Source organism: Leptonychotes weddellii, chromosome 13 (genome assembly GCF_054177405.1).
Source record: "Leptonychotes weddellii isolate Sample4059 chromosome 13, ASM5417740v2, whole genome shotgun sequence".
NCBI lineage: Eukaryota > Metazoa > Chordata > Mammalia > Carnivora > Phocidae > Leptonychotes > Leptonychotes weddellii.
In genome coordinates this window covers 81,270,356-81,295,969 of record NC_138381.1, presented here as the reverse complement: position 1 = coordinate 81,295,969, position 25,614 = coordinate 81,270,356, and the positions used below count along the sequence as shown (strand labels likewise).

The window sequence follows — 25,614 nt, the reverse complement described above, 5'->3', positions numbered from 1 at the left end:
TTTTATTGGAACTGAGCTGCGTCCCTCTGCAGCCAGAGGTGAGCAGCTGGAGTAGAAACAGGCTGCACGAGTGTAGTATTAGCCGCGTGGCCCTTTATTTGCCAGCCTCTGACGGGAGGAGTGGGAGTGCGATTTACTAACCGTTTCGTCCAGCAGGATCAAGGAAGGTACATAGCAACACCTCAGTGATCATGACACAGAGTAGTGTTATACTTGGGCGAATGGGGTTCTTTCTTCTGAAAGACCTTTCACTGCTGGACTCAGTAAGGTCCCTGCTCTGACAGACTCTTGTCATTACATTTTATAATTATTACCTTTTTTTGCTGGTTTCTTAGTGTGGTAAAATAGACATAACATAAAACTCAACATTTCTAAGCACACAGTTCTGCAGCACTGGGGACATTCACACTGCTGTACGGCCACCACCCCCACCCCTCTCCAGAACTCTTCATCTGACGGAGCTAAAACTCTGCTCCCCCATAACAGTAACCCCCCATTCTACTTTCTGTCTCAGGGTTTAACTCCTGTAGGGCCCTCGGGTTAGCGGGATCACACAGTGTCTGATTATGACCGGCTCATTTCCCTCAGCATCGGGTCCTCGAGGTTCATCCATGTTGTGGCAGGTGTCGGACGTTCCTTCTGAGGCTGAATGGTAGTCCGTTGTGTGTACACCCCACGTTCTGTTCATCCTTCGTCTGTCCACGGGCGCTGGGTCGCGTCCAAGTTCTGGCTTCTGTGAATGTGGATGTGCAAACAGCTCCTCACGTCCCTGCTTTCGGTTCGTTTGAGTGTGTACCCAAAGTGGCATTGCTGGGTCTTACGGTAATTTAATTTTCAATCTTTTGAGGAGCTGCGGTCCCATCTCATTTTGTTTCAGTTAAGTAACTGTTAAGTTTCTTGTTTCTCTGTCTCTCTTCAGACAAGAACTAAAGGTGTAGTGAGTGTCTCGTTCTCCGGAGTCTAACACGGTACCTGGTACATAGTAGACATTCAGTGAATATCTTAATTGTTATGTTCTTTAAATATCAGACCTTCAAGAAAATCTTCTTCTCATATCGGATGGCGAGTTTGCTGAAATATGTATGGCCTTCCCTGTGGTTCTTTGTCAGTTGCTCTTATTAGGGGCCTCTTCAGTATCTCTCGTTACCCTAAGTTCGGTTAATACGGACACAGAGAGGCCTGGCTCCTCGTCCTGGGACATCTTGGCCTCAGGACAGCCAGTCCCATCACGGAAACCCACCCTATAGATCCTGCTAGCGAAGACTTGCTTCCTCGCAGTGAAGCAGGTAGAGCTCATCTGCCAGTTTAAGTCTCACCCACATGCTGGGGGAGATGTCCTCCAGCCTTGCCTTTCGGGCTCAGCATTTCAGGAGGTGCAGCCCGTGGGTGTGAAGGCCAGGTGTCACCATGTCCCCCTCTGGGCTGGCACTGGGTGGGACTGGGGTCGGGCACCCCCAGGCCTAGCACTCGCGATCCATGGCTTCTAGTCTGATTCAAATTCTGGAGAGTCTTTCATTCATTCCAGATGTTTATTGTCTGTTCTTTGCCAGGTGCTCTTCTAGGTACTGAAATGCATCAGCTAGGGAAGTGAAGGTCAGGTGTTCTAAAGCAGAAAGGGAAGCATCAAATCTTTGATCACTGTGACAGCATCCAAGTTAGCAAGCAGGGACAGACATGCAGCTTGGGCAGGAGTGAGTTCATGTGCCCCCGAGTGCCCGTGCTGGTCACCCTTCCACGTGCGCAGTTCTGTGGATTTTGACAAAAACATACGTGTAATGTATGTACGTGTGTAATGACCACCACAGTGAGAAGAACATTTCCATTACAACTATTTAGAATAGCACGAGGTCCTTTGTTAGCTTTATTGTTTCCGTCTTCCAACACTTGGTGCAGGATCCGATAAGCAGGTGTTGGTCCATCATTAGGCTCGTGAGTCAGTTGTAATCCTGAGATGCTGTCTTTATTGGTGTGCACTTTGCTCTCTGCCTGTCAGCGGTTTCTGAGTTCTGTTGTTGGAGAAGACCTGTAACTCAGCTTGTCCAGAGCATTAAGTCAGAGTCCACTGAATAACAGGATGCATATTGGGAGCCCCTGGGCCTCTTGGGTGGCGTGAAGCCCCTTCTTCTGTTGCTTGTCTCGGACTTGGGTTTCCTTTGTTCCTCTGGCTCACTGTTGGGTTCTGGGTTTTGTCCCAGGAGGCTGATGTTGCCCCAAGTCTGAGTTGTCCAAGTGGGTTACTGTAGTATTTTCTCCTCGTCCTTGGTCTCACAAGAAATAAAAGTTCCTTTGTGTTCAGAACTCGTTTCAGGACATCTGCCTTGTACCGGGAAGTGCTGGCTTACCATGACTCGGGACTCGTGGGAGCCCGGTGTGTGGTTCTGGCCTGGCTGCAGGGTTGCGGGTTGTGCAGACCTGGGAGGGACGTGCGGACCCCATACCCTTGTTACGTTTCTCAGGGGCGGTAATCGCGTTTTGGTTATGTACAATGCCTTTATTCCTAGGAATTGTGTGCTGGAGTCTTCAGGGGGTCAGGTCCTGATGTCTGCACCTTCCAAGGGGCTGTGCCCGTACAGAGAACGGGGTAAAGGAAACGTGGCCCAGCGTCCGCAGTGGTTTTTCTCACGTCTGTGGTCTTCCATTGTATTCGTTTTGGAAGTTTTCTGTAGGTTTGAAATTTTCAAACTATTGAAACGTTGGGCCACTGACTACGTAGAATGTGAGCTGAAAGAACCTAGAAGGCGACTGGTCTCTATGTGGTCCTAGGTGTGGAAAAAGAAGCTCTCCGCGGCCACGGAGCTGGGCGACGCAGCGGAAGTGAAGCGCTGCAAGAACATGGAGGTCCTGTACGACTCCCTGCAGCTGGCGCACAAATGCATTCTCAACTCCTTCTACGGCTACGTCATGCGCAGGGGGTACGCTCCTGCCTGGGGCCGGAGTCGGGGGAGTGGGCGCCTGCAGGCCTCGTGCTCAGAGAGGCGGGGCCGCGGGCTGGGGCCAGGGTGAGGGTGGGGCCGCGCCGACGCGGAGGGCCTGGGGTGCCGAGGGCATCAGCGCCACAGACACATGGTCTCCCTGTCTTGGGCGGGAGACAGGGACGTGGTAGTTTCCGGGTGTTTATGTGATGGAGGCCGTGGAGAGGGTCTGGGCAGTCAACAAGCAACACTGCGTGCCTGATACGAGGTGTGAAGCCATCTGAGGAGTTAGGAAGGCCGGGGTGGGGTGCTGCTTAAAGCCAAGGTGGACTGTTTCTGACGGACGTGGGACGAGGTGGGATCTGAATGGTGAGTGAGGGCCTTTCGGGGAGCGGGTCATGGAGGCCTGGCCACTGCGTAGGGGTCCCACTGGGGAGGGTCAGCATGTTGACTCTGGAGAAGGAGAAATACGGGACACTAGGGATTAGGTTTGAGGGAAGGTGGTTGTATTTTTTGTTGCCTTTTTTTTTTTAAGGTTTGTTTGTTTATTCGAGAGAGAGAGTGTGCGCACACTTGTGTATGTGTGCAGTGGGGGAGTGGGGGTGGAGGAGGGGCAGAGGGAGGGAGATTCTCAAGCCGATTCCCCGCTGAGCGTGGAGCCCAACATGGGCCTCAATCCCACAACCCTGAGGTCACGACCTGAGCTAAAACCAAGAGTCGGACACTTAACTGACTGAGCCACCCAGGCACCCCTAGTTTTTGTTGCTTTCTAATGGCAGAGAAGGAGGGGTGGAAAGCAGGGCTAGAGTGGAGTCCTCAGGGGCAGGAGGGGCAGGCCTCCCGATGCGACCTGGTTTGGGGGCAGTGGGCCAGGTGTCTGGCGGGAAGCCGCGGGCATCCGCGGGCTTGTGTTTTCCCTGAGAGGTGAGGGTGAGCGTGGGGTCTGGGAGATGGAGAGGGCACGAGATGGAGCTGGGGACAGTGGAAGGGGGCTCGTGAGGACGCACGGCCACCTGGGCTGGCAGTGAGGGAGCTGCTGACAGTGGTGGCCTGCTGCGTCTTCCAGCCCTGCACCTGGAAGGAGGGCAGAGGAGTGTCCCCAGCACTGAGCTCAGGTCCTCTGTGGTTCTCCTGCCCTGCTTCAGATGTCCCCTTCTCGGTGTCCTTCTGCTGACCTCCTCTAGTGACCCTTTGAGGGGAGCCCCACCGGCCCCCCAGGCTGTGACTCTCTTTCTCAGGGCTCGCTGGTACTCCATGGAGATGGCAGGCATCGTCTGCTTCACGGGGGCCAACATCATCACCCAGGCACGGGAGCTGATTGAGCAGATCGGGTGAGCGCTGCACTCTGGTCGGCTGCTGGGAAAGGACAGCCTGGAAGGGGGGCTGTGGGGCGCGGGCGGGGAGCGAGCAGGTGGGCATTGTGTTTCATGGGTCCATGGCCAGGAAGGGCCTTCATGCCGGGTTCTCCCTATGTGAAGGCCATGGTCCAGTATCCATGTGGCCTCGTTTCTCTGTTTCTCTGAAGGAGGCCCTTGGAGCTGGACACAGATGGAATATGGTGCGTCCTGCCCAACAGCTTCCCTGAAAACTTTGTCATCAAAACGACCAGTGTAAAAAAGCCCAAGGTGACCATTTCCTATCCTGGGGCCATGTTAAACATCATGGTCAAGGTGAGCCTGGGTCTCCAGGGAGGGCCTGCTGTCTAGGCCTGGATTGCTGGCACCCCCACTCTGATGGGGATTTGGGAGGGGGACTGTGTAGGCTCTCAAGCTTGCCTGGTCCCTTCCGAATATCAGACCAGCCTGCCTCTGCCGTTCAGGCTTTTCTGTAGCCCAAGGATCTGTACAGAGAGTGCTGTGCTCGCACTGGAGTGAGTCTTCCCCTTTAGCACAGTGTCCGACTGTTCGCTTTTAACTTTTTATTTTGAAATAGTGTTAGACTTACAGAAGAGTCCTAACAGTAGAACAGAGATTTGTATATATTCTTCAGCCTGCTTCCTCTAATGTTAGCATCTGTAAGCCCTGGCACAGTGATCAGAACTAAGGAATTCACGTTGACACAACACTGTAACCAAGCCAGAGTCTTTATTTGCATTTCCTGCGTCTCCTGGGCTCCATGCTGGGCGTGCTGGTCCTGTCTCCTCAGTCCCCTCCAGGCTGGCAGCTCCCTGTCTTCAAGGAGTACTGGCCTCCAGTTTTGTTGACTGCCTCTCATTTGGATTTGTTTGTTGTTTCTGTCATTAGAATGAGGTCGTTAGCATTTTTGAAGGAATGCCAAAGGCGATGTGCCCTGTGTTTCATCCTGTTGCTGCTTGGTGTCGGGATCTGCACTTCTGGCCTCCCCTCCCCCGTCCCGCCCACTGTCCTGCTCACCTTCCCGCTGCTGCAGGAGTGAGACATGGAGTCATGGAGCCCACACCTCCCCACACCCCCGGGGAGGAGAGTCAGTCTGGACGCGTGTTAAAACTACCAGAGCCTTGAGCGAATGCTGGAGGAGATACTTGAGACGATGCAGGTGTCCTGTATCTCTCTAATTTTCACTGGTTTGAGTGTCTGTTGCTGGTTCTGTGTGGCTTTCCCCTCTGGCGGCTCCCTCTTTCCCACATTCCTGGTACATGTATTAATTGGAATCCTTCCGTCAGGAAGCGTTATCACCCTTCTTTTCCACTTATCCCCCGCTTAGCAATGTACTTAGTCATGTCCTGCTGTGTTTTGTGACCCCGCTTATTCCTCTTTGGCTGCTGGGGGCTCCTTCCCATTTGCCCACGTATTCTTGACACATGCCACAGGGTGGTTTGGGTTCAGGTTTGGGGCTTTTTTTTAAACAGCACTGTCTTACTTCTTATTTTCTTTTTCTTTTTTTTAAAGATTTTATTTATTTATTTGACAGAGAGACACAGCGAGAGAGGGAATACAAGCAGGGGGTGCGGGAGAGGGAGAAGCAGGCTTCCCCGCGGAGCAGGGAGCCCGACGCGGGGCTCGATCCCAGGACTCTGGGATCACGACCCAAGCCAAAGGCAGATGCTTAACGACTGAGCCACCCAGGCGCCCCTACTTCTTACTTTCTTACTGGTCCTGTAAGGTGCTCCAACCTCATCTTGAGTTTCCCAGTCCCAGCCCCAGAATCAGCTGTTTCTCTAAGGAGCCAGGTTCCTTTTATTGGAGAGGGTGTTGGAAACCAAGATCAGGTGCAGAGGCTCCTTGCTGTGGCTGTTGGTGCTTCTGGCTGTTCCTAGGCCGATCGAGCCAGGAGAGATGTGTATGCCTGATGCCCCCCTCGCCCACACATGCAGCTGGGTTTATTTCTCTGTCTGCGTGTGCACTTTAAAATAGAGAACGTGAGTCCACAGCGATCTGTCTGGCCCCAGTCTAGTCCCCTTTCCTCATTAGTAACTTCTTCCTCCTGAGGTGAGAAGCCTGTCCCTCGTTTTCTTGGTGTGTTCATTTGTTGAGCCCTAGTGTATGTGCGCAGGGGCTTCAGGATTGTGTCATCTGTGCAGTGAACTTACCAGCTACAGCACAGTGTGTGTGTGGTGTTTCTGTCTTTGGTCTGTACTAACCCCATCAGGACAGGGTTTGCCAGGGTGACAAGTCAGCCCTTGAGCGGGGTTCTACACAGAATGCAGCCGGGCTCGTGTCTTCCAGTCTGCAGTCCCTCTTGGGGTTGCCCAGTATCCTGGTTGAATGCTTTTTACTTTGCTTACAGTAAAATTCACTCTTCGTAGAGTGCAGTTCTGTGGGTTTTGACCCACACATAGAGTCATGTTTCCACCTCACAGAGCAACACAGAACAGTTCCCGAGTGCCGCTCCTTTATCATCAGCTCCAGACTCTGGCTACCCAGTGTGTTCTCCGTGCAATAATAATTCTGCCTTTTCCAGAATGCCCTGTGAATGGAAACAAGTCGTATAAGCTCCTGGACTTAGCAGAATGCATTTTGGTTCGTCCACGTCTGACATGTGTCGGAGTGTAAACTCTCCCTGGCTGAGTGGTGTCCATTGTACAGAAGAGCCCCAGTTTGCTGGTCCAGCCAGTCCTCGGAGGGTAGCTGTCACTTCCAGAATGGTTGGGAGTAAGGCAGCCCCCTTTCCCCTCGTTTTGCAGGAAGGCTTCACCAACGATCAGTACCAGGAGCTGACTGAGCCATCCTCACTCACCTATGTCACCCGCTCAGAGAACAGCATCTTTTTCGAGGTTGACGGACCCTACCTCGCCATGATCCTTCCAGCCTCCAAGGAAGAAGGCAAGAAACTGAAGAAGAGGTAGGAATCCCACAGCCTTCGTGTTTGGGAAGAAAATGAACGGATGAGACTTAACCCATCCAGGAAGTAGACCAGGAGGCCAGATGGGAGTAGTTCTGTTTTTTTGACCTTTTTGATTCAATTTGGAGACACAAATACTACCAGCTCTGCTCTCCACCTGTTAGATTCTGGCTGCACAGGCTGCCGGCCCTTCTGTCGTTCTTCTCTCAGAAGCAGGAGCCTCGGGGTGGAGAGACGTTTGCTGCCCGGCAGATGCTAGAGGAGAGGGTTGGGTGGAGGGCTGGTGGCACGCAGCCAACATCCGGGGCTCCCGTTCACTGCCATGCTTGCCTGTGATTCCAGATACGCCGTCTTTAATGAGGACGGTTCCCTGGCTGAGCTAAAGGGCTTCGAGATCAAACGCCGAGGGGAGCTGCAACTGATTAAGATCTTCCAGTCCTCGGTGTTCGAGGCCTTCCTCAAGGGCAGCACGCTAGAAGAAGTGTATGGCTCTGTTGCCAAGGTGGCTGATTACTGGCTGGATGTGCTGTACAGTAAGGTAAGGCCACCCCCCTCCTTCCTGGGCTGTGAAGGTCCTGCGGGCAGAGGGACCCCATGTCCCTGGGCTCCCGGAGAGCAGGGTGGGTCAGGGCTAACTCTGACAAGACCCCAGGGCTTCCCGAGTTCCGGTGCCTCCGGGAATCCCTGTCGGTGGGATCCCCCATATCCAGTGAGGGAATTCTGTGAAGGAAACAAACAGCACATTAAAAGCAGCTATAAGACAGAATTTACCCGTGACTGCATCAACTTCTTGGATTCTCACAATCCTTGTAGGCCCTGTAAATGAGCATGCGGTTTCCACAGTTTAAACAACAGGGCCGGCTCCCTTTAAAAATATCTTCTCACGAAATTTATCGTTCTCTCTCTGTTGCTCGTTAGTCTGTATTTCATCACGTTTGCATTACTTAACTCACAGTTATCCACTACTGTTGGGTATCAGGATTCCGGTTTCCACCGCTGTAATGTTTCCTTGAACATCTTTGTACAGACGCTTTTCCCTCCTTTCTTGTGTTGTCTGCTAAGAGGAGGCTTTCTGAGTGAAAGGGGTACTGGAATATTCTGGAACATTTTTGTCTTCCTTTGCTTTGTGGGCCGCTGTAGCTTGGCATGTTGTCTTGTTCTGTAGTGTTGACCCATACACGAGAGTAAGCACCAAGAGAGAAAAACACGAAACAGGGGCCAGGCAAATCTTACAGGATGTTTGGGGCGCGGGGTCGGGTGCGGGGGCAGCGGGGGTGTGGGGTCAGGGGTGCGCGGGGGCGCCGGGTCAGGGGTGCGCGTGTGCGGGGGCGGGCGGTCGGGGAGCAGATAGCGCTGTTTGCTCCCAGGCGCCTCTGACTCCTCATTGTTGAGGAGCGCCTCCGCTCCTCACTCGGTCCTTGGCTCTCCAGCTGGCATTGTCTCTTTCTTTCCTCGCTCCTCTTTTTCCTGTATTCTTTTTCCTTTTAGGAGAAAAATCGCCATTTATGTCTTTCCCCTTTTTTTGCAGTTTTGGTGCTAATAGCTCAGTAAACATTTCTTAACGTTTTTTACATAGTTTAATGACATGGCAGTTAAGGTTTTGTGTTTGAATTTGTGTTTTGTTCGCTGATGTGAGACAGCCCTGCTGTGTATCAGGCTGGAGAAAGTCAAGTTACCGTGGGAGGAATGTTTCCGGTGAGCCTGGGGTAGCCCTCCTTTCCTTCTGCGCCATGTTGTGCCCATTGTCTCTCTTCAGGCAGCTAACATGCCCGATTCTGAGCTGTTTGAGCTGATCTCTGAGAACCGCTCCATGTCTCGGAAGCTGGAAGATTATGGGGAGCAGAAGTCCACGTCTATCAGCACCGCCAAGCGCCTGGCTGAGTTCCTGGGAGATCAGATGGTGAAGGACGCAGGGCTGAGCTGCCGCTACATCATCTCGCGGAAGCCTGAGGGGTCTCCTGTTACAGAGAGGTGAGGGTTCCTGAGGTTAAGGAAGGGATTTCTTAAGGTCTTGGATGCTTGGGTTGGAAGCTTGAGTCTGTTGTGGAACCTCTGTCCCTTGTAGCGAGGTGAGCTTCCTTGGAAAGGGCAGGAGGGGCGCCTGGGTGGCTCAGTCGGTTAAGCATCTGCCTTCGACTCAGGTCATGATCCCGGGGTCCTGGGATCGAGTCCCGCATTGGGCTCCCTGCTCAGCGGCGAGTCTGCTTCTCCCTCTCCCTCTGCTGCTCCTCCTGCTTGTGTTCTCTTTCTCTCTGTCAAATAAGTAAATAAAAAATCTTAAGAAAAAAACACAACAAATTACATACAGAGTAAAATAAAGAATTCTTATATATCAACAAGAGGAAGGCAACGTAAAAAGTAGGCAACAGATATGAACAGGCAACTTACAAGTGAAGGACATGATGGTCAATACATGGAAAAATGTTTAAACTCACAGTAATCATGAAGTGCGGATTTCAGAAGCATCTATTGGTCGGAAAGAAAGTGTGACGATAGCAGTTGTCGTGCATATAGAAAGGCGTGTGGGTGACAGTCACTTCAGAGCAAAGCCAGCCGTGCGTGGTGAGGTAGACAATGCTGATGCCTCTCACGATGGAGCACGTCTGGGAATGTGCCCTGTGTAACTGCCCGTGTGTTTTCGTTGTGTTTAAGAGCAAATGTTGGGAATGCCACAGTGTCCTTCAACCAAAAATGGACAGATGTGTTTATGCGGTGAAATGCTGTGTAGGTGTTGGAATGAGTGGATCGCAGCTGCGTGCTGTGCTGCAGGCTGGCGCGTGCACCCCGTTGTACTCCATGTGTATCAAATTGACAAACACCGAGGACACTCTTACTTGTTTCGGATACATATGGACAGGAGTAGTGTAAAAGCATGTGTGGGATTGGTGAACACCAAGATAGGGATCACGTTTATCTCTCTATGAGGATGGTCAGGAGAGCTGCATGGGACTTCATCCTTACGTTTTCTCATATATGAAGTAAAAAGCGTGAAGTTAGATAGGACTAGGTGATGTGGGTACTGGTGTCTGTTGTGTTCTGAGTTTCTTTGCGTTCATAATATTCACGTTAACAACTCTTTCCTCCAATGAAAGGAAAGGGTATTGATGGTTGCTGTGTTGCTTGGCTAGTCATGTGAAAACTGGGTCATTCTTTCAGGAAAGCAGATGGAGTCTTCCTCCTGTATCTTACTCAATGAGTAACATTTTAGAAATGTCTAATTGTGTGTGCACACGGGAATTTGTGATTTACGTAGCTCTGTTAAGCGTGGCCGAGCAACACAGATGGCCCCCAGTGGGGGGGAGTGTGCATTAGCCCATGATGTTTTAATACGTTGATGTATTATGTATTTATTGAATAGGATAAACATTAGATATTAGCTGTACTTTATAACAAACTGACATCGTGAAGTAAAAGCACAGATTACAAACGGGGTTACAAGCCCTTTCATCCATGTGGAATACGTATACGCTGGTGAGGACTGTGACGGGAGTTGGGGAGAGTCTTGTGTTGGTGACTTTTATGCCTTTCTTCGCCCAGGGCTATCCCGCTTGCCATTTTCCAGGCAGAGCCCATGGTGAGGAAGCACTTTCTCCGGAAATGGCTTAAGAGTTCTTCCCTCCAAGATTTTGATATTCGGACGGTGAGTACTGACTTTGTTACTTTGAGAAGTTTAGGAGGAAGAGTCGACAGCAGAGTATCCCTGACTCAGGTCTGGAGTCTTCACTCTTGACGTCCTCCTTTCTGATACGTCATGGGTAAGGAGATAGTTATGCTTTAGGGCAAAACTGGAAAAGCTCAGTGCTGGGGAGAGCTTGGATTCTGGCACAGGGTCCTTGTGCTGGCTCAGCCACTAAGTCTGGGATCCTGGGAGGCATTTAAGTGCTCTGCCTCAGTTTCCTTCTCTGTCAAATGGGTATGTTTTGTCCCAGAATTTCTAGGTGGGTTACAGGTAAGACACAGGAAGCGTTCAGCACAGTGCTTGGCATAGAGTGGGGCACAGCGCTGCTGCTGGTCTCTCTCTTACACCCTGTTGTGGTCTTCCCGCCACCCAGATTCTGGATTGGGACTACTACATCGAGCGTCTGGGGAGTGCCATACAGAAGATCATCACAATCCCTGCGGCTCTGCAGCAGGTGAGGCCTGCCAGTGCAGACAGGGCCCCATGTGGCTCAGTAGCCACGGAAACCTGGGCCTGGCCCGTATTAGAAGAGTCAGACAAGTGATCTGTGTCCCCTTTGTGTAGGTGAAGAACCCAGTGCCACGCGTCAAGCACCCTGACTGGCTGCACAAGAAACTTTTGGAGAAGAATGATGTCTGCAAGCAGAAGAAGATCAGTGAGCTCTTTGTCCTCGAGGGCAGGAGACAGGTAGTGGGACCGTGGGGCCCCTGCTGCTGCCATTCAAGTGTCTAGAGTATTTCTTTGTTAAAAATGTGCCTGGCAGTCGACTCTTTATTTCCTGCTGGGGATTTTCTGGGATAGGACACACTTGGTCGTCTGTTAAGGAGAAGGACTGTCCTCTATGTGAATAGGGTGGTAACTGGACTCAGGGACTCTGTGAATCACTGTGCCAGAGACTTCAGTTTTCTAAACTAGAAAATAAAAACCTGTAGAAACCCTAGAAAATACTGAAGGGTGTAATGAAGGGCTTAGCTAAAATCAGAAAAGACAAAAGAAAATTCTCCAGTGCTGAAAATGAATAGTGAACTTATTTTTTTTTTATTACTGATTTTTTCTCCACCCCCTGAAAAGTGAACTTTAAACCAGAGCAGTATATAAAGTTACCTGCAAAAAACCAGATTCTCAAGTTGGACTTCTAAAATCTAACTTTATCTTAATTATAAGAGCTATCCCTAGAAGGCCAGGGCACAGAGGGATTAAAAGAATGGAAAGCACACAATCAGGCAAATACTAACTGAAACAAAGCTAATGGGCTGTATTAATGCCAGCAAAATGATCCTTAAGCCAAGAAGTATTAGTAGGGATAGGATGGTTATTAAACCATACTGAAAGTCACAGTTCATCAGAAACATATAATTCTGATAGTTTAGTTTTAAATAATGTAAAAATTTACCTAATTAGTAGAAGAAATTGACATCCAGTCAAGTTTGAGAGATTTTAATAAATCCCTCTCAATTGAAAGATCGAGCTGACCAAAAACCAGTACAAATATGTAAGGTTGGGGGCGCCTGGGTGGCTCAGTCGTTGGGCGTCTGCCTTCAGCTTGGGTCATGATCCCAGGGTCCTGGGATCGAGCCCTGCATTGGGCTCTCTGCTCCACGGGAAGCCTGCTTCTCCCTCTCCCACTCCCCCTGCTTGTGTTCCCTCTATTGCTGTGTCTCTCTCTCTCAAATAAATAAATAAAATCCTTAAAAAAAAAAATATGTAAGGTTGGAGTGACTCTAACCAGATTCAATGAATAAATATAACCTTGTACTCAGTAATCAGGGATTACACATTCTTCTCAAGAACATGTACAGTCATGACCGTGTGCATGCAACAGATTCTAAATAGTTTATGTATAACCCATTTTGTTTGGAAATTTAAAAAAAAGGTACATTTGTAAATAACTTAGGGATCAAAGAAGTCATAATGGGGGCACCTGGGTGGCTCAGTTGGTTACACGCCTGCCTTTGGGTCAGGTCATGATCCTAGGGTCCTGGGATCAAGTTCCACATTGGGCTCCCTGCTCAGCTGGGGAGTCTGCTCTCTCTCTACACCTCCCCCCTGTTCATGATCTCTTTGAAATAAGTAAGTGAAATCTTAAAAAAAAGAAAAAAGTCATGATGGGAATTAGAAATACTTAATGAAAGTACTAATCCTATCAAAATTTATGGTATGCAGCTAAAGAGCACTTATATGCACACTGCACAGATAGGTATTAGCAAAAAAAAAAAAGTATGAAATCAAATAAGCTTTCAACTGAAGAGTCAGAGAGCAGCAGAGTGAGCTGCGGAGGGAGAAAGATGGAAGTTACAAATGGAAGAGCAGGAATGAGGGAAATAAACGGTAAATCCCAAACCTTAGTGTTCGAAAAGACTTAGGAAATAGGCAAATCTTTGTCAAGATAGATGAATCTTTGGGCTTTGTTTTAGTGAAAATAGACACAATTGCAGACATGGAAAACCCTAAAACAACATAAGGAACTACCTTTACCAAACAAGCGGAAGGTTAGATGGACTGGACCGAATTATTCAAACTGACCTGAAAACCTGAATAGAGGTTAAACCATTAAATCATTGAATCACAGTTGAAACAAACCAGATGGTTTTTCATAGGAATTTTACCAAAGTTTTTTTTTTTTTTTTTAAAGATTTTATTTATTCATTTGAGATACAGAGAGAGAGAGAGAGAGCATGAGCAGGGGGAGTGGGAGAGGGAGAAGCAGGCTCCTCGCTGAGCCAGGAGCCTGATGTGGGGCTCGATCCCAGGAAGCTGGGATCATGACCTGAGCCAAAGGCAGATGCCCAACCATCTGAGCCACCCAGGTGCCCCCTTTACCAAAGTTTTTAAACAGATTATTTCAGAGAATAGAAGTGGAAAAGCCTTCTTAGTTCATTGGAATGGACCGTGTCTACATCGTCAGTAGGGGTCAATCTCAGAAATATGTGAATGAGTGGGAAAAGCAGGTTGCCATGGGATGTGTGGTGTGGGACTCTAACACCGCAGCTTAAGGGAGGGTGCACGTTCGTGGGCGTGGAGTAGAAGCACATGGTGCGCGGGGAGTGACAGGTGCTGTGCCGAGGGCTGGGAGGGAGAAAGAAGGGACCTGTCCTTCGCAATATTTTATTCCTTATGAAAAGGAGAGAGCCCCGGAGCAAATGTGGAAAGATGTAGGTGTTCTCTTTGTAGTCGTGGTACTTGAGTGACGTTTTGTTGGATCTTCACTGTTAGAAATTGGAAGTAGATCAGTCAGTCAGTGCACACTGTTGTGTACGAGTATTTTGTCCCGTTCAGTTGACACCCATATGGTATATTTCTAGAGGTGCAGTTAATCTGAGAGGTTGTGGCATTCTAAGTCTCCTTTGGGTCTTTGCAGGTGGGCACAGCCCAGGCTCCAGAAAGCACGCAGAGCCTTGGTGCTTCTGACATGGAGGATTTTGGCCTTGTGAAGCCACCGCACTCGGCAGTTCCTGTTGCCACTAAGAGGAAGCGTGTCCTCTGGGAGAGCCAGGAGGAGTCGCAGGACCTGGAACTGACGGTACCCTGGCAGGAAATCCTGGGGCAGCCCCCGGCCCTCGGAACCACCCAGGTGAGAAGCCTCGGAGCCTGGGGTGGCCAGTGGGAGGAGGGAGCAAGGACAGCAGTCAGGCCCGAGCTGGGGCCCACTGTCTTCCGTGGAGTCTGCTAAGTAGCTTGGGGGCCCCAGCATGGGTCTTGACGTCCAGTCCTTACAAGAGCTACCCAGACTCGGAAGCCACATGATGTAGTTGCTGAGGAAGGCTGTTTCTGTTTTACTGCGTGCTCCTCGGTTGTGTTTACTGTGTCCTCTTTCTGACCTGTTCCACCACGTGTCCTAGGAGGAGTGGCTGGTCTGGCTCCGGTTCCATAAGAAGAAGTGGCAATTGCAGGCCCGGCAGCGCCTGGCCCGCAAGAAGAGGCGGCGTCTGGAGGTGGCAGAAGGCAACCCTCTGCCCGGGGCCATCCGAGACAGGCCCGCCACCGGGTTGGGGAGCTTTTTGCGAAGGACCGCCCGTAGCATCTTGGACCTTCCGTGGCAGATTGTGCAGGTGTGGACTGCGATCAGTGGGGGGCTGGGGGGGGGGTGAGATGCCTCCAGGGACAGCAGCACAGCCAGTGGGAAGGTCCTGGGGACCCTCCCATGGTCCAGCATGGAGGGGAAGGGCAGGCCTTTGCTGGAGAGCACCTGGGAGGCAAGCGCTTCCTGTGACAAGATGACACACTACTGTATGCTCTTTCCCTTTCAGATCAGTGAGACCAGCCAGGCGGGTCTGTTCAGGCTGTGGGCTGTTATCAGCAGTGACTTGTACTGCATCAGGCTGAACATCCCCCGTGTGTTCTATGTCAACCAGCGGGTGGCTAAAGCCGAGGAGGGGCCTTCATATCGCAAGGTACGGGCCTCAGGTGTTGCTGGTCACTGGTCCGCTGCCTGCTCAGTCTCGAGGTGTTCTCCGCCCCGATGGAGGGGCCACATAAAGAATGGGGCCTTGAGGATACAAAGCCTAGTGAGCCAGGTGACCCTAAGCGAGGTGTGCTGGAGGCTCTCTGTCCCGAGAACCCTCTTGGGGTGCTGTAAGAATCGAAACGGTGTCTGTGGACTGCTCAGTGACCGGAGTTGCCCATGTTGTCCTGATGCGCCATCCTCTTGGGTCCGATGCCCATGGAGCAGGGGAGGGACTAGGTGGATATCTGTCAGGGGCTCTTCTGATGGAAACAGCTTTGCTGGGATAGACCTCACATGCCACATCCTTCACTCATTTAAAGTGTGCATTTCAGTGGCTTTTCGTGTGTATCGGTCATGCAGCTTCTGCCACAGTCTGTCTTACAACATTTTTATTACCCTCAAAAGACACCCAGACCCTTAGTGGTCTCTCCCCTCCCCCAGCCTTCGGTAACCACCGGTCCCCGTTCTGCCTCTGGATTAGCCTGTTGTGGACATTTCATGTAAATGGAATCCACATAAGGCAGTTCCACCCAAAGCTCATTTACTGAGGCTGTTGGTGCACATCTCTCAGTTGGGCGCCCACACGCCGACATCTAGTTGAGGAAACGAGATGTGTGTGTTTGTAACTGGGAACTACACTGCGGAGGCTTTCCGGAGAAGGTGAGACTCAGTTCTGACCAGAGGATTCAGCAGGGTGTGGACCTAGAAAGGGCAGCAGAGAACAGATGATCTGGAATTCCTGTAGCTTTCTCCGATGTGGTGGGCATGGTAACTTCAAAGGAGATCATCTTTTGAGGGGATATTTTCCTGTTCAGTGCCCTCTCCTGCTCCCCTCCCCAGGATTCCCCCACACTCTGTGGCTCCCTCAGACCAGTAGATAGCAGGACAGTAAACTGGGCACCCCTGCTGCCCTTGCTATCTGAGAGCCCCTCTGCTTCTCAGAAACCCCAGGCTGCTTCTCAAAGTTCCAGCAGAGCTTTCGGTTTTATTCACGAGGAGAGATGGGCTCTAGGGGGTTCACCCGGTGGCTGTGGGACTGTTCCAGTGATGTGTGTCGTGTTTAACAGACATCACCACTTAGCTTAGCCGTGTGATGAGCTCATCACCTGTTTTCACCAGGTCAGCCGCGTCCTTCCGCGCTCCAACATGGTCTACAATCTCTATGAGTACTCGGTGCCCGAAGACATGTACCAGGAGCACATCAACGAGATCAACACTGAGTTGTCGGCCCCAGACATTGAGGGCGTGTATGAGACTCAGGTAACTATCTTCCCAGCTCAACTGAGCAGGGATCCAACTGGATGGGATAGAGAAGGGAAAACTGCATATGGGATGGGCAGGCTAGCAGCACAACTATGGGCCCCCCTGCAAGGCAGTGAGTCTCAGCAGCAAGTCTGCTGAAGACATACAGGCAGCGGCCCTCACCCTGCCTGTCTGCCTCCCCCCGCAGGTCCCGTTATTGTTCCGGGCCCTGGTGCAGCTGGGCTGTGTGTGTGTGGTCAATAAACCGCCGATGAGGCATCTTTCAGGCTGGGAGGCAGAAACCTTCGCTCTCGAGCACCTGGAGATGCGCTCTCTGGCCCAGTTCAGCTACCTGGAACCAGGTACGATGCATGCCAGCGACCCTCGCCTGGCCGGGCTCCCACGCACCTCGGGGTGACGGCCGTGTTCTCCTGCAGGGAGCATCCGCCACATCTACCTGTATCATCACGCCCAGGGCCACAAAGCACTCTTCGGCTTGTTCATGCCCTCCCAGCGCAGAGCGTCTGTGTTTGTGTTGGACACCGTGAGTTCCTGGCAAGGGGCAGGACAAGCCTTTGCCCCCCAGTGCCTGCGGTGATTGTGCTGGAGCCGTAGAGGGGGGTCCTGCCGCCCACACCTGCACAGGGAGAGGGCTGATGTGGCCTCTGTTGGTCTAGGTGCGAAGCAACCAAATGCCCAGCCTCAGTGCTCTGTACTCCGCCGAGCACAGCCTCCTGATGGAGAAAGTGGGTCCCGAGCTCCTGCCTCCGCCCAAACACACCTTCGAAGTTCGGGCCGAAACGGACATGAAGACCATCTGCAGGGCCATCCAGCGCTTCTTGCTGGCCTACAAAGTGAGTGCGGTGGGGCTTCTGTGTGCGAGCCCATCCCCCCGCCCGGGTCCCCCTAGCTGCTTTCTTCCCTAATGCCCAGGAGGAGCGCCGTGGGCCCACACTCATCGCTGTTCAGTCCAACTGGGAGCTGAAGAGGCTGGCTGGCGAGGTCCCCGTTCTGGAGGAGTTCCCGCTGGTGCCTGTCCGCGTGGCCGATAAGATCAGCTATGGCGTCCTGGACTGGCAGCGCCTTGGAGCCCGGCGCATGATCCGCCACTACCTCAACCTAGACACCTGTCTGTCACAGGCCTTCGAGATGAGCAGGTGAGCGGAATGGAGGGGTTTCTTGGTGTTTCCGTGCTCTGGCCATCGTGCTTGTTGCTGGCCTCTTCCCCATTTGCTCGTCCACTTCCTGGGGCTGACCCCGTGTCGCCGTGCAGGTACTTCCACATCCCCGTTGGTAATCTGCCTGAGGACATCTCCACCTTTGGCTCCGACCTCTTCTTAGCCCGCCACCTCCAGCGCCACAGCCACCTGCTCTGGCTGTCCCCTACCTCACGCCCTGACCTGGGTGGCAAGGAGGCTGATGACAATCGCCTCGTCATGGAGTTCGATGACCAGGCCAGTGTGGAGATCAACTGTCCAGGCTGCTACTCCACGGGTGGGTGCTCAAGGCACATGGGGTGCCCACCTGCTGGGGTTTCTGCCATTTATTGCCTTTCTGTGGTGGCGGGAACGCCGAGGGGTAGGTACGCAGCGCTTGCTGTGCCAGTGTGGGAGGTGAGCCTGTGGGAGCCTCCGCGGCTGTGGGATGAGCAAGGGTGGGCTCTGCAGTCTGCTCAGGGACCATCTGTCGGCTGCCCTGGATAGCAGTACGTTTTCTGAGACCGCGCTTGCTGAAGTCAGACTGCAGACACAAGAGGGTTTTTGTGGCACAAATAGTGGTTTCCCTGTGTGCAGTGTGCGTGGAGCTGGACATCCAGAACCTGGCCGTCAACACCATCCTGCAGTCCCACCATATCAATGACATGGAAGGGGCCGACAGCGTGGGCATCAGCTTCGATGTGATCCAGCAGGCCTCCCTGGAGGACATGATCACCGGCAATCAGGCCGCCAGCACCCTGGCCAGCTACGACGAGACAGCGCTCTGCTCCAGCACCTTTAGGTACCCGGGAACCTGCCTCCCTGAGAACATCACCCTGACCTTATATTTTGTCCCATCCTCTCCCTAGGCAGAAGAGCTGAGTTTGGGATCTAGAAGGAACATGAGAAACTTTGTTATCCTCTGCCCTTGTTTTGGAAAACTAAGAGCTAAGACACTGTCACTGGGGCTTCTTCCCTCCGTGGGCGGCAGAACCAGAAACTCATATGGGTCCAGGCTCTTTCCTCCGTTCGCTGGGCTTTGCTGCCCTCTGGGCACTGTGTTCTGACTTCCTTCCTGTGGCCAGAGGCATGCTGTCGGTGTTGAGTGCAGAGGGAGGCCTGAGGGTGCAGATGAGGGCCCAGCAGTGAGGTTTGGACAGTGATAGAGGTGACAGAACAGGGGGAAGCTGGTGCTGGCAACAAAGGGGACACCCTTTGCACCTTTCTTCCAGGATCCTGAAGAGCATGGTGGTGGGCTGGGTGAAAGAGATCACACACTACCACAACATCTATGCTGACAACCAGGTGATGCACTTTTACCGCTGGCTGCGGTCCCCATCCTCGCTGCTCCATGACCCTGCTCTGCACCGCACACTCCACAACATGATGAAGAAGCTCTTTCTGCAGTGAGTGCTGCCCGGGGCTTGCTCCAGGCCACGCGGATCCCTCAGTCCCCAAAACCAGAGAGATGGTCAGCCAGCACTCTGGAATCAGCAGCTCACTTCTGGGCTGATGGTCCGTGGCGGTAAAGGTCCTGGGGAAGGCTTAGCTGCTCTCGTAGTCTGTGCAGCGTCCTTCAGAGCTAGGCTGTGTGGTACAGCCTGTCTCCTTTTGGCGCAAGTCATCATGCCTTGGGTTTGCTGTTCTTAATCTCTAGTTAAGAGTGGACCTTGGAGACCCATGTGTGCATGTGTCCTAATGGGCGCTCAGGCTGCTGCAGAACTTAGGCTGTTACAGATCACCAAGCCAGAACGGCCTTGTACCCAAGGTCATGCAAATGTATCTGCAGAATAATCTCCAGCAAGCAGCACTGATGCAGGCTTGATAGATGTTATAACTGGACAGGAAATGCTAACCTGATGGAGAGTGACAGAACACTCTCCGTGGAAGTTGTACAGATGATGTACTCCAGCAGTGATTGAGAATGTGTGTCCCCAGCCCACCGACACGGCAGACGCTGGTACCAGCCTGGTGCAGTAAAATGCTATCTGGGTGTCCTCGTAATTTGCAATCCTCATTATGAATGATTTCGAACTTTCTTTTCATGTCCTTTACCTGCTTCTCTGTAGTTTTGTTGATTTTTTCCTCATTGATTTATAGGAGTTCTTTCTACGTGAAAGTTAGCCATTTTTGTGTGATACAAGTTGCTTTCTCCTGTCTGTGGTTATCTTTGTTTTTGTTTCTGGTGGGTTTTGCCTTGCAGAAATCTTCCTTCGTTGTTGCCTCTGGGTTTCAGGCATATTTAGGATAGCTTTTTAGTTCAGGATATCCGCTTGTTTCTCATGGTGTCTTGTGGTTTCTCTGTGGCATCGTGACCTGTGTTTCTAACCTTGGTCTGTAGGCTCATCGCCGAGTTCAAGCGCTTGGGGTCATCTGTCATCTATGCCAACTTCAACCGCATCATCCTCTGCACGAAAAAGCGGCGGATTGAAGATGCCATTGCCTACGTGGAGTACATCACCAGCAGGTGTTCATATTTCTAGAATTCTGCTTCCGCTCGTGTTCTTCTTTGATATCATTTAACTTCTGCTGAGGGACATTCCTGTCAATAGCTTGTAGCACGAATCTGTTCATAATGAATTCTTTCTGCCATTGGATATCCCGAAGAAGGCTTTATTTAACTTTCTTTTTTTGAAAGATATCTTTGCTGATATAAAGTTATGGGTACATCTGTTTTGAAAGATTTGTTTATTTCTGTCTATATTTCTTTTTGGGTAATTTCCTTCATCGTGTCTTTAAACTTGCTCATCATCTCCTGCAGGGTGTAGTCTGCCATTCATCCCATCCAGTGGAGTTTCCATGGCTGGAAGCCTGGTGGGGTCTTACGTGTCCTAGAGCCTATTCAACATGTTCTTTGTCCTAGCTTTGTGATTACATTGAATTCAGGTTTAATAACCTTTTCAGTGTCCTGTTCTGCGCAGTATAACACTTGTGTCAGCTCTGATTTGTATTCAGTTGATAGGTTTTTCTCCCGATTCCGTGTTGTATTTCTCTGCTTCTTTGCAGAGCTAGTGATACTGGATTAGATGCCAGCAATTGTGAATCCGTGTGAATGCCTTGTCTGTTGGATGCTTTTGCATTTCGTTCTTCTGTAAATATTGTAGAGCTTTGCTATTAGGAAACAAATGGAACCTTTTGGGCATTTTTTGGGATTTGTAGGCAGGATCAGAGCTGGGTTTATTTTTTTTTTATTTATTTTTTAAAGATTTTATTTATTTATTTGACAGAGAGAGAGGCAAGAGAGAGGGAACACAAGCAGGGGGAGTGGGAGAGAGAGAAGCAGGCTCCCCGTGGAGCAGGGAGCCCGACGCGGGGCTCGATCCCAGGACCCTGGGATCATGACCTGAGCCGAAGGCAGACCCTTAACGACTGAGCCACCCAGGCACCCCCAGAGTTGTGTTTAGTCGAGCTCATTATTCCTCTGTTGAAGTAAGACTTGCAAGCACAGCCCCTGATGCCTCGTGAGTTACATGGCTCTCAGACAGTGGTGGGAGCAGGCACTCAGTCGTCCTTGTCCCGGCTTCCTGTAGTCTTGCACATGCTTGCTCCATGCTTTGTGGCGTGCTTAGGGCACACTTGGGGAGGTCTCGGGGTCTTCCGCAGCTCTCGCTTCTCTGGTCCCCCCAGCACTGGTTCCTGCCACGCTCTCCTGGTGGGTGCAGAAGTCTCCTTAGTGTTGTGTTTATCTCGTTCTCCAGAAAGTGTGAGGGGTGTTGTAATCTGAATCCACCTTAAGTTTGTTTTTAAGTAAGTGGACGATAAGCAGGTATGAAAATAAAAAGGAAAGTGGAGAAAAAGAGAAAAACTGTTGATTTTACTTAAGCAGTTTCTGTTTTGCTTCTTTTTAGCATCCATTCTAAAGAGATCTTCCATTCCTTGACAATTTCTTTCTCTCGGTGCTGGGAATTTCTTCTCTGGATGGATCCCTCCAACTACGGTGGAATCAAAGGCAACGTTCCATCTCGTATTCACTGTGGACAGGTAAGGCGTAACCATCTTGGAGAGCTGATGCTGGAATCTGGAAGGACTTTGGGGTCCCTGTTTGTCCCTCTGCACACATTTGGTGGTCATGGGCTGAGTGCCCGGCATGGCTGTAGGCCGCATCCTGCGGTTGCACAGCCGAGGGCACCTGCTCCTACAGAGTCTGAGAGGAGACGAGCAGGTGTGGGACGTGCAGCCGCAGCAGTGGGAGGGGCAGAGAGCAGCCGTGGGGCAGGGGCTGATTTAGATGGGACGGTTGTGCAGGCGTGAGGAGGGGACGGGCAAGCGGGGATGGAAGAGCTGGGCCAGGGGCTAGTGTCAGACGGCTGTGACGATGGGGCAGGGCTGGGGCAGTGGTCACAGGTGCAGCACAGAGCAGCTAGGACCAGGCCACTTGGGACCAAAGGCCGAGTTGGAGATTTGGCTTTTAGTGATGGAGAGATTCTGAGTGGGGACATGTCAGGGCCTGACTTCCACTAGGGCCCCATGTTGTGGACAACACCATGGGAGGTCAGGGCTAGCATCGGCCCAGGGGAGGGTGTAGGGCAGGGTGGAGTCAGGGAGATGGATTCGGGTGGGTTTTGAAGGTGGAGGGGATGGGCCAGTGGAATGGATATAGGTGACACCTGGGGGTATGGGCGGCACCCAGGGGTGTGAAGCCATGTGTCTGTTACAAGATGGATGGGGAAGGAGGGCAAGTGTGGGGTGAGGGGAGCCGTGCTTGGCCAGCGCATGTGGTGTGCACAAGGTCAGCCTGCCCTTGGTGCTGAGAGGATGGGAGACGGGCCACCCTCTGTACTAAGAATGGGTGGGAGATGGCCGCCCTCCTTGCCAGGAGGTTTGTGGAGACCTCAGTGGGGAGTAAAGTGTAGGCCTTGTAGCTGGATCGAGAGAAGACAGTTGTTGTGGTTGCTGCTCTAAAGGCATGGGGGTTGCCAGGGTGGACACGTTCCTGAGATGAAAGCCCCCCGGAGGGGGGAGTCTGGTCACACAGGCGGTATCTGCAGTAGGGCTGACAGAATCGTCACCATCTCAGATCTGGGATTCAGGCAAGAGAACTAGTCACCTGAGGTCGCCTGCTTGTGAATCTCCCCTCCCTGGGAGGAGGGGTGCTGAAGAATTTTAAAGTGAGTTCTCTGGAGGAACAAAAGGCAAATCCCCATCACCCTATGTGGAGTGCTTCTGCACATAAGTGACCTCATCCTCGGAGCCGCCTTGCGGGGATCTTCTCAGGCCCAGGGACGTGGAATGATGGGATGAGCGTCACACTGGGCAGAAGGGGTCAGGCGAGCCAGGTGTGGGGCGACTGTTCGCCTCCTTCTGTGCATGCTTCTCCGGCAAAGACAGCTGGGGTGGTGTCTGTGTTACAGCAAGACTCCCCAAAAGAGGGCAGAGAGGAGGAGGAGGAGGAGGAGGAGGAGGAGGAGGAGGATGCAGGAGCACTGGAGCCTGACGTGGAGGACATGCTGGAAAACAACTGGAACATCGTGCAGTTCCTGCCACAGGCAGCCTCGTGCCAGAGCTACTTCCTCATGATCGTGTCAGGTGAGCCGCCCTGCGGCTCGTGGGAGGTCGCCCCGGCCCCCCCGAGAGAGGCCCTCCTTGCACAGTGTCCTCCGCCCGGGGCCTCGGCCTCCCCGCTGGGCGCGGCTGTGTGCGCTCGTCGTTCCTCCCCTCCCCCCGGGACCGGCCCGGCCGCTGGAGTCGTCTGGAAGGTGCGCGCACGTGGGGAGTCCGGCTCTGGGTCTGCGGCGGGCCGGCCTGTGTCCCTGCCCGGTCTGTAGCCCCCGATCTCCCCAGCCGAGCGCGGCCCCGCCCGGGCAGTGGGCAGACCCTCAAGGCCCCCTCTCCCCCAGCGTACGTCGTGGCCGTGTACCACAGCATGAAGGAAGAGCTGCGGCGCAGCGCCCCGGGGGCCACGCCGCTGAGACGCCGGGGGCCCAGCCAGCTGTCGCAGGATGCCCCGGCGGCCAGCGCCCTTCCCGGTGAGCATGCCCTCTCCACGTCCCGGGGTCCCCGGGGTCCCCCGGGCCTGCCCTCTGCGCCCTGCCACGGCACAGGGGGAACACAGCTGCATCTCTGCCCTCCCAGGAATGATCACCTTCTCGCAAGACTATGTGGCCAACGAGCTCACACAGAGCTTCTTCACCATCACTCAGAAGATTCAGAAGAAGGTCACGGGCTCGCGGAACTCGGCCGAGCTGTCCAGCATGTTTCCGGTGCTCCCGGGTTCCCACCTGCTGCTCAACAACCCGGCGCTGGAGTTCATCAAGTACGTGTGCAAGGTAAGGCTGCAACCCGCGCGTGCAGGGCATGGGTGCCCACCCTAGTGTGTGCAGGGCCCGGAGGGATCCAAGGGTGGTGGTTCGTCCGCGCGCGCGGGGCGGGGGCGGGAGGGTGTCCGTGAGGAGTGGGCACGCTCGTGCCCGTGTGCGTGGGAGGCACGGGTGTCCGGAGTACATGCTCGTCCACTCCGTCATCACTCGCCGCCCCTTCAGAGCAGCCGCTGTGGGAGGCATTTGGGGTGAGAAGGGGAGGAGACAGGACAGACCCCCATCGTCGTGAAGCCTGCGCTTCAGTGAGGGGAGGACAAGTCAGTGAGGGGCAGGTGGGCTCGGAGGAGCAGGGCAGGGCCAGTGAGGAAGATGGGGCCCCCGGTGAGACCCCGTTGACCCTCAGGGCCTGGCCTAGGGAGAAGGTCAGGATGCAAAGGGTGGGAGGATCCAGGGGTGCTGGTGAGAGGCGTGAGCGGAGCAGTGAAATGGCGGGTGCTCGCAGCCTCGTGGCTGGAGGGACCTGGGACGAGCTGCCGCAGGAACGGGCTGAGATGCAGCCGCAGGGGAGAGCTTGCTGCGCTGCTAAATGCCTCTCTGGGCGAGGCAGGCCGAGTCATCGATGGGATAGTGTTCTGGATGGCCCTCACTCAGGCGTCACCTCTTCCAGAGAGAGCACTTTGCTGCGCGTCAGGTTACCTCCCCGCCTAGTGCATTTCAGGGAAAGGGTGCTCCAGGCTCAGGTGACCTCTGCTGACGGTGAAGGGGGAGTTCAGTGTGCCGTCTGACCGGTGCGGTAGACTTCACAGTGTCAACATCTGTTGTTGTTTTTTTTAAAGATTTTATTTATTTGAGAGAGAGAATGAGACAGAGAGAGAGAGCACGAGATGGGGGAGGGTCAGAGGGAGAAGCAGGCTCCCCGCCGAGCAGGGAGCCCGATGCGGGACTCGATCCTGGGACTCCAGGATCATGACCTGAGCCGAAGGCAGTTGCTTAACCAACTGAGCCACCCAGGCGCCCTCAACATCTGTTTTTAATTCCGGGGTAACTTACCTACAGTGAGATCTCCCCATTGTTCATGTGTGACTTGTGAGTTTTGGCAAAGACGCACAGTCACGTGTCTGCACAGGTCAGGATGCAGAACATTCTGTCATCCCGAGAACAGTGCACCCACCTTGGCCTGCGCTGATCTGTCCCATCTCTTCTCCCTCCCTGTAATTCCTGAAATGCACACACAGTAGGATCCCTCTGGGGGGTGCAGTTGTTGGAGCGTTCACAGAGTGCTGAAGCCCCTGACAGCAGGGTTCAAACAGGCACCCCCCGGGTCAGCTACCCTGTGCTGTCTCTGGCCTGGAACCACGGATCATGCACGGTCATGTTGCCATTTAGGTCTGGCTTCTTTGGCTCAGCAAAACGGGTCTGTGCTTCTCCCTGGGTGTTGCACGTTTCCATGCTTTGTTCCTTTCTACAGCTGAGTGGCAGCCCATTGTTGCAGAAGAACCACGCTCTTGTTTGTGCCGTGGTTGAAGTACATCTGGGTTTTTATTTTTGGATTTTTAATACGGTTGCTATAAACATTTTTTTTTGTAAGATTTTATTTGAGAGAGAGAGGGAGGAGAGGGAGAAG

The 25,614-nt window shown here is 52.7% G+C and overlaps 1 protein-coding gene across 3 annotated transcripts in view; it reads left to right on the top strand.

Moving 5' to 3' along the window:
- The window catches only part of POLE (DNA polymerase epsilon, catalytic subunit), a 47,351-nt gene that overhangs the window by 15,659 nt on the left and 6,078 nt on the right, over positions 1 to 25,614 (top strand). For all 3 annotated transcript variants that reach the window (XM_081802496.1, XM_006745733.3, XM_081802495.1), the window contains 25 exons: positions 2,764 to 2,912; positions 4,151 to 4,243; positions 4,438 to 4,582; positions 7,015 to 7,172; positions 7,515 to 7,710; positions 8,929 to 9,143; positions 10,710 to 10,812; positions 11,225 to 11,305; positions 11,416 to 11,538; positions 14,210 to 14,422; positions 14,691 to 14,900; positions 15,099 to 15,242; positions 16,415 to 16,555; positions 16,746 to 16,899; positions 16,975 to 17,081; positions 17,215 to 17,391; positions 17,471 to 17,694; positions 17,811 to 18,031; positions 18,331 to 18,535; positions 18,966 to 19,139; positions 20,075 to 20,200; positions 21,582 to 21,714; positions 23,085 to 23,259; positions 23,571 to 23,699; positions 23,806 to 23,999. In XM_081802496.1, coding sequence (XP_081658622.1) covers positions 2,764 to 2,912; positions 4,151 to 4,243; positions 4,438 to 4,582; positions 7,015 to 7,172; positions 7,515 to 7,710; positions 8,929 to 9,143; positions 10,710 to 10,812; positions 11,225 to 11,305; positions 11,416 to 11,538; positions 14,210 to 14,422; positions 14,691 to 14,900; positions 15,099 to 15,242; positions 16,415 to 16,555; positions 16,746 to 16,899; positions 16,975 to 17,081; positions 17,215 to 17,391; positions 17,471 to 17,694; positions 17,811 to 18,031; positions 18,331 to 18,535; positions 18,966 to 19,139; positions 20,075 to 20,200; positions 21,582 to 21,714; positions 23,085 to 23,259; positions 23,571 to 23,699; positions 23,806 to 23,999 — 3,990 coding nt within the window. The remainder of the gene's footprint in view (positions 1 to 2,763; positions 2,913 to 4,150; positions 4,244 to 4,437; positions 4,583 to 7,014; positions 7,173 to 7,514; positions 7,711 to 8,928; positions 9,144 to 10,709; positions 10,813 to 11,224; positions 11,306 to 11,415; positions 11,539 to 14,209; positions 14,423 to 14,690; positions 14,901 to 15,098; positions 15,243 to 16,414; positions 16,556 to 16,745; positions 16,900 to 16,974; positions 17,082 to 17,214; positions 17,392 to 17,470; positions 17,695 to 17,810; positions 18,032 to 18,330; positions 18,536 to 18,965; positions 19,140 to 20,074; positions 20,201 to 21,581; positions 21,715 to 23,084; positions 23,260 to 23,570; positions 23,700 to 23,805; positions 24,000 to 25,614) is intronic.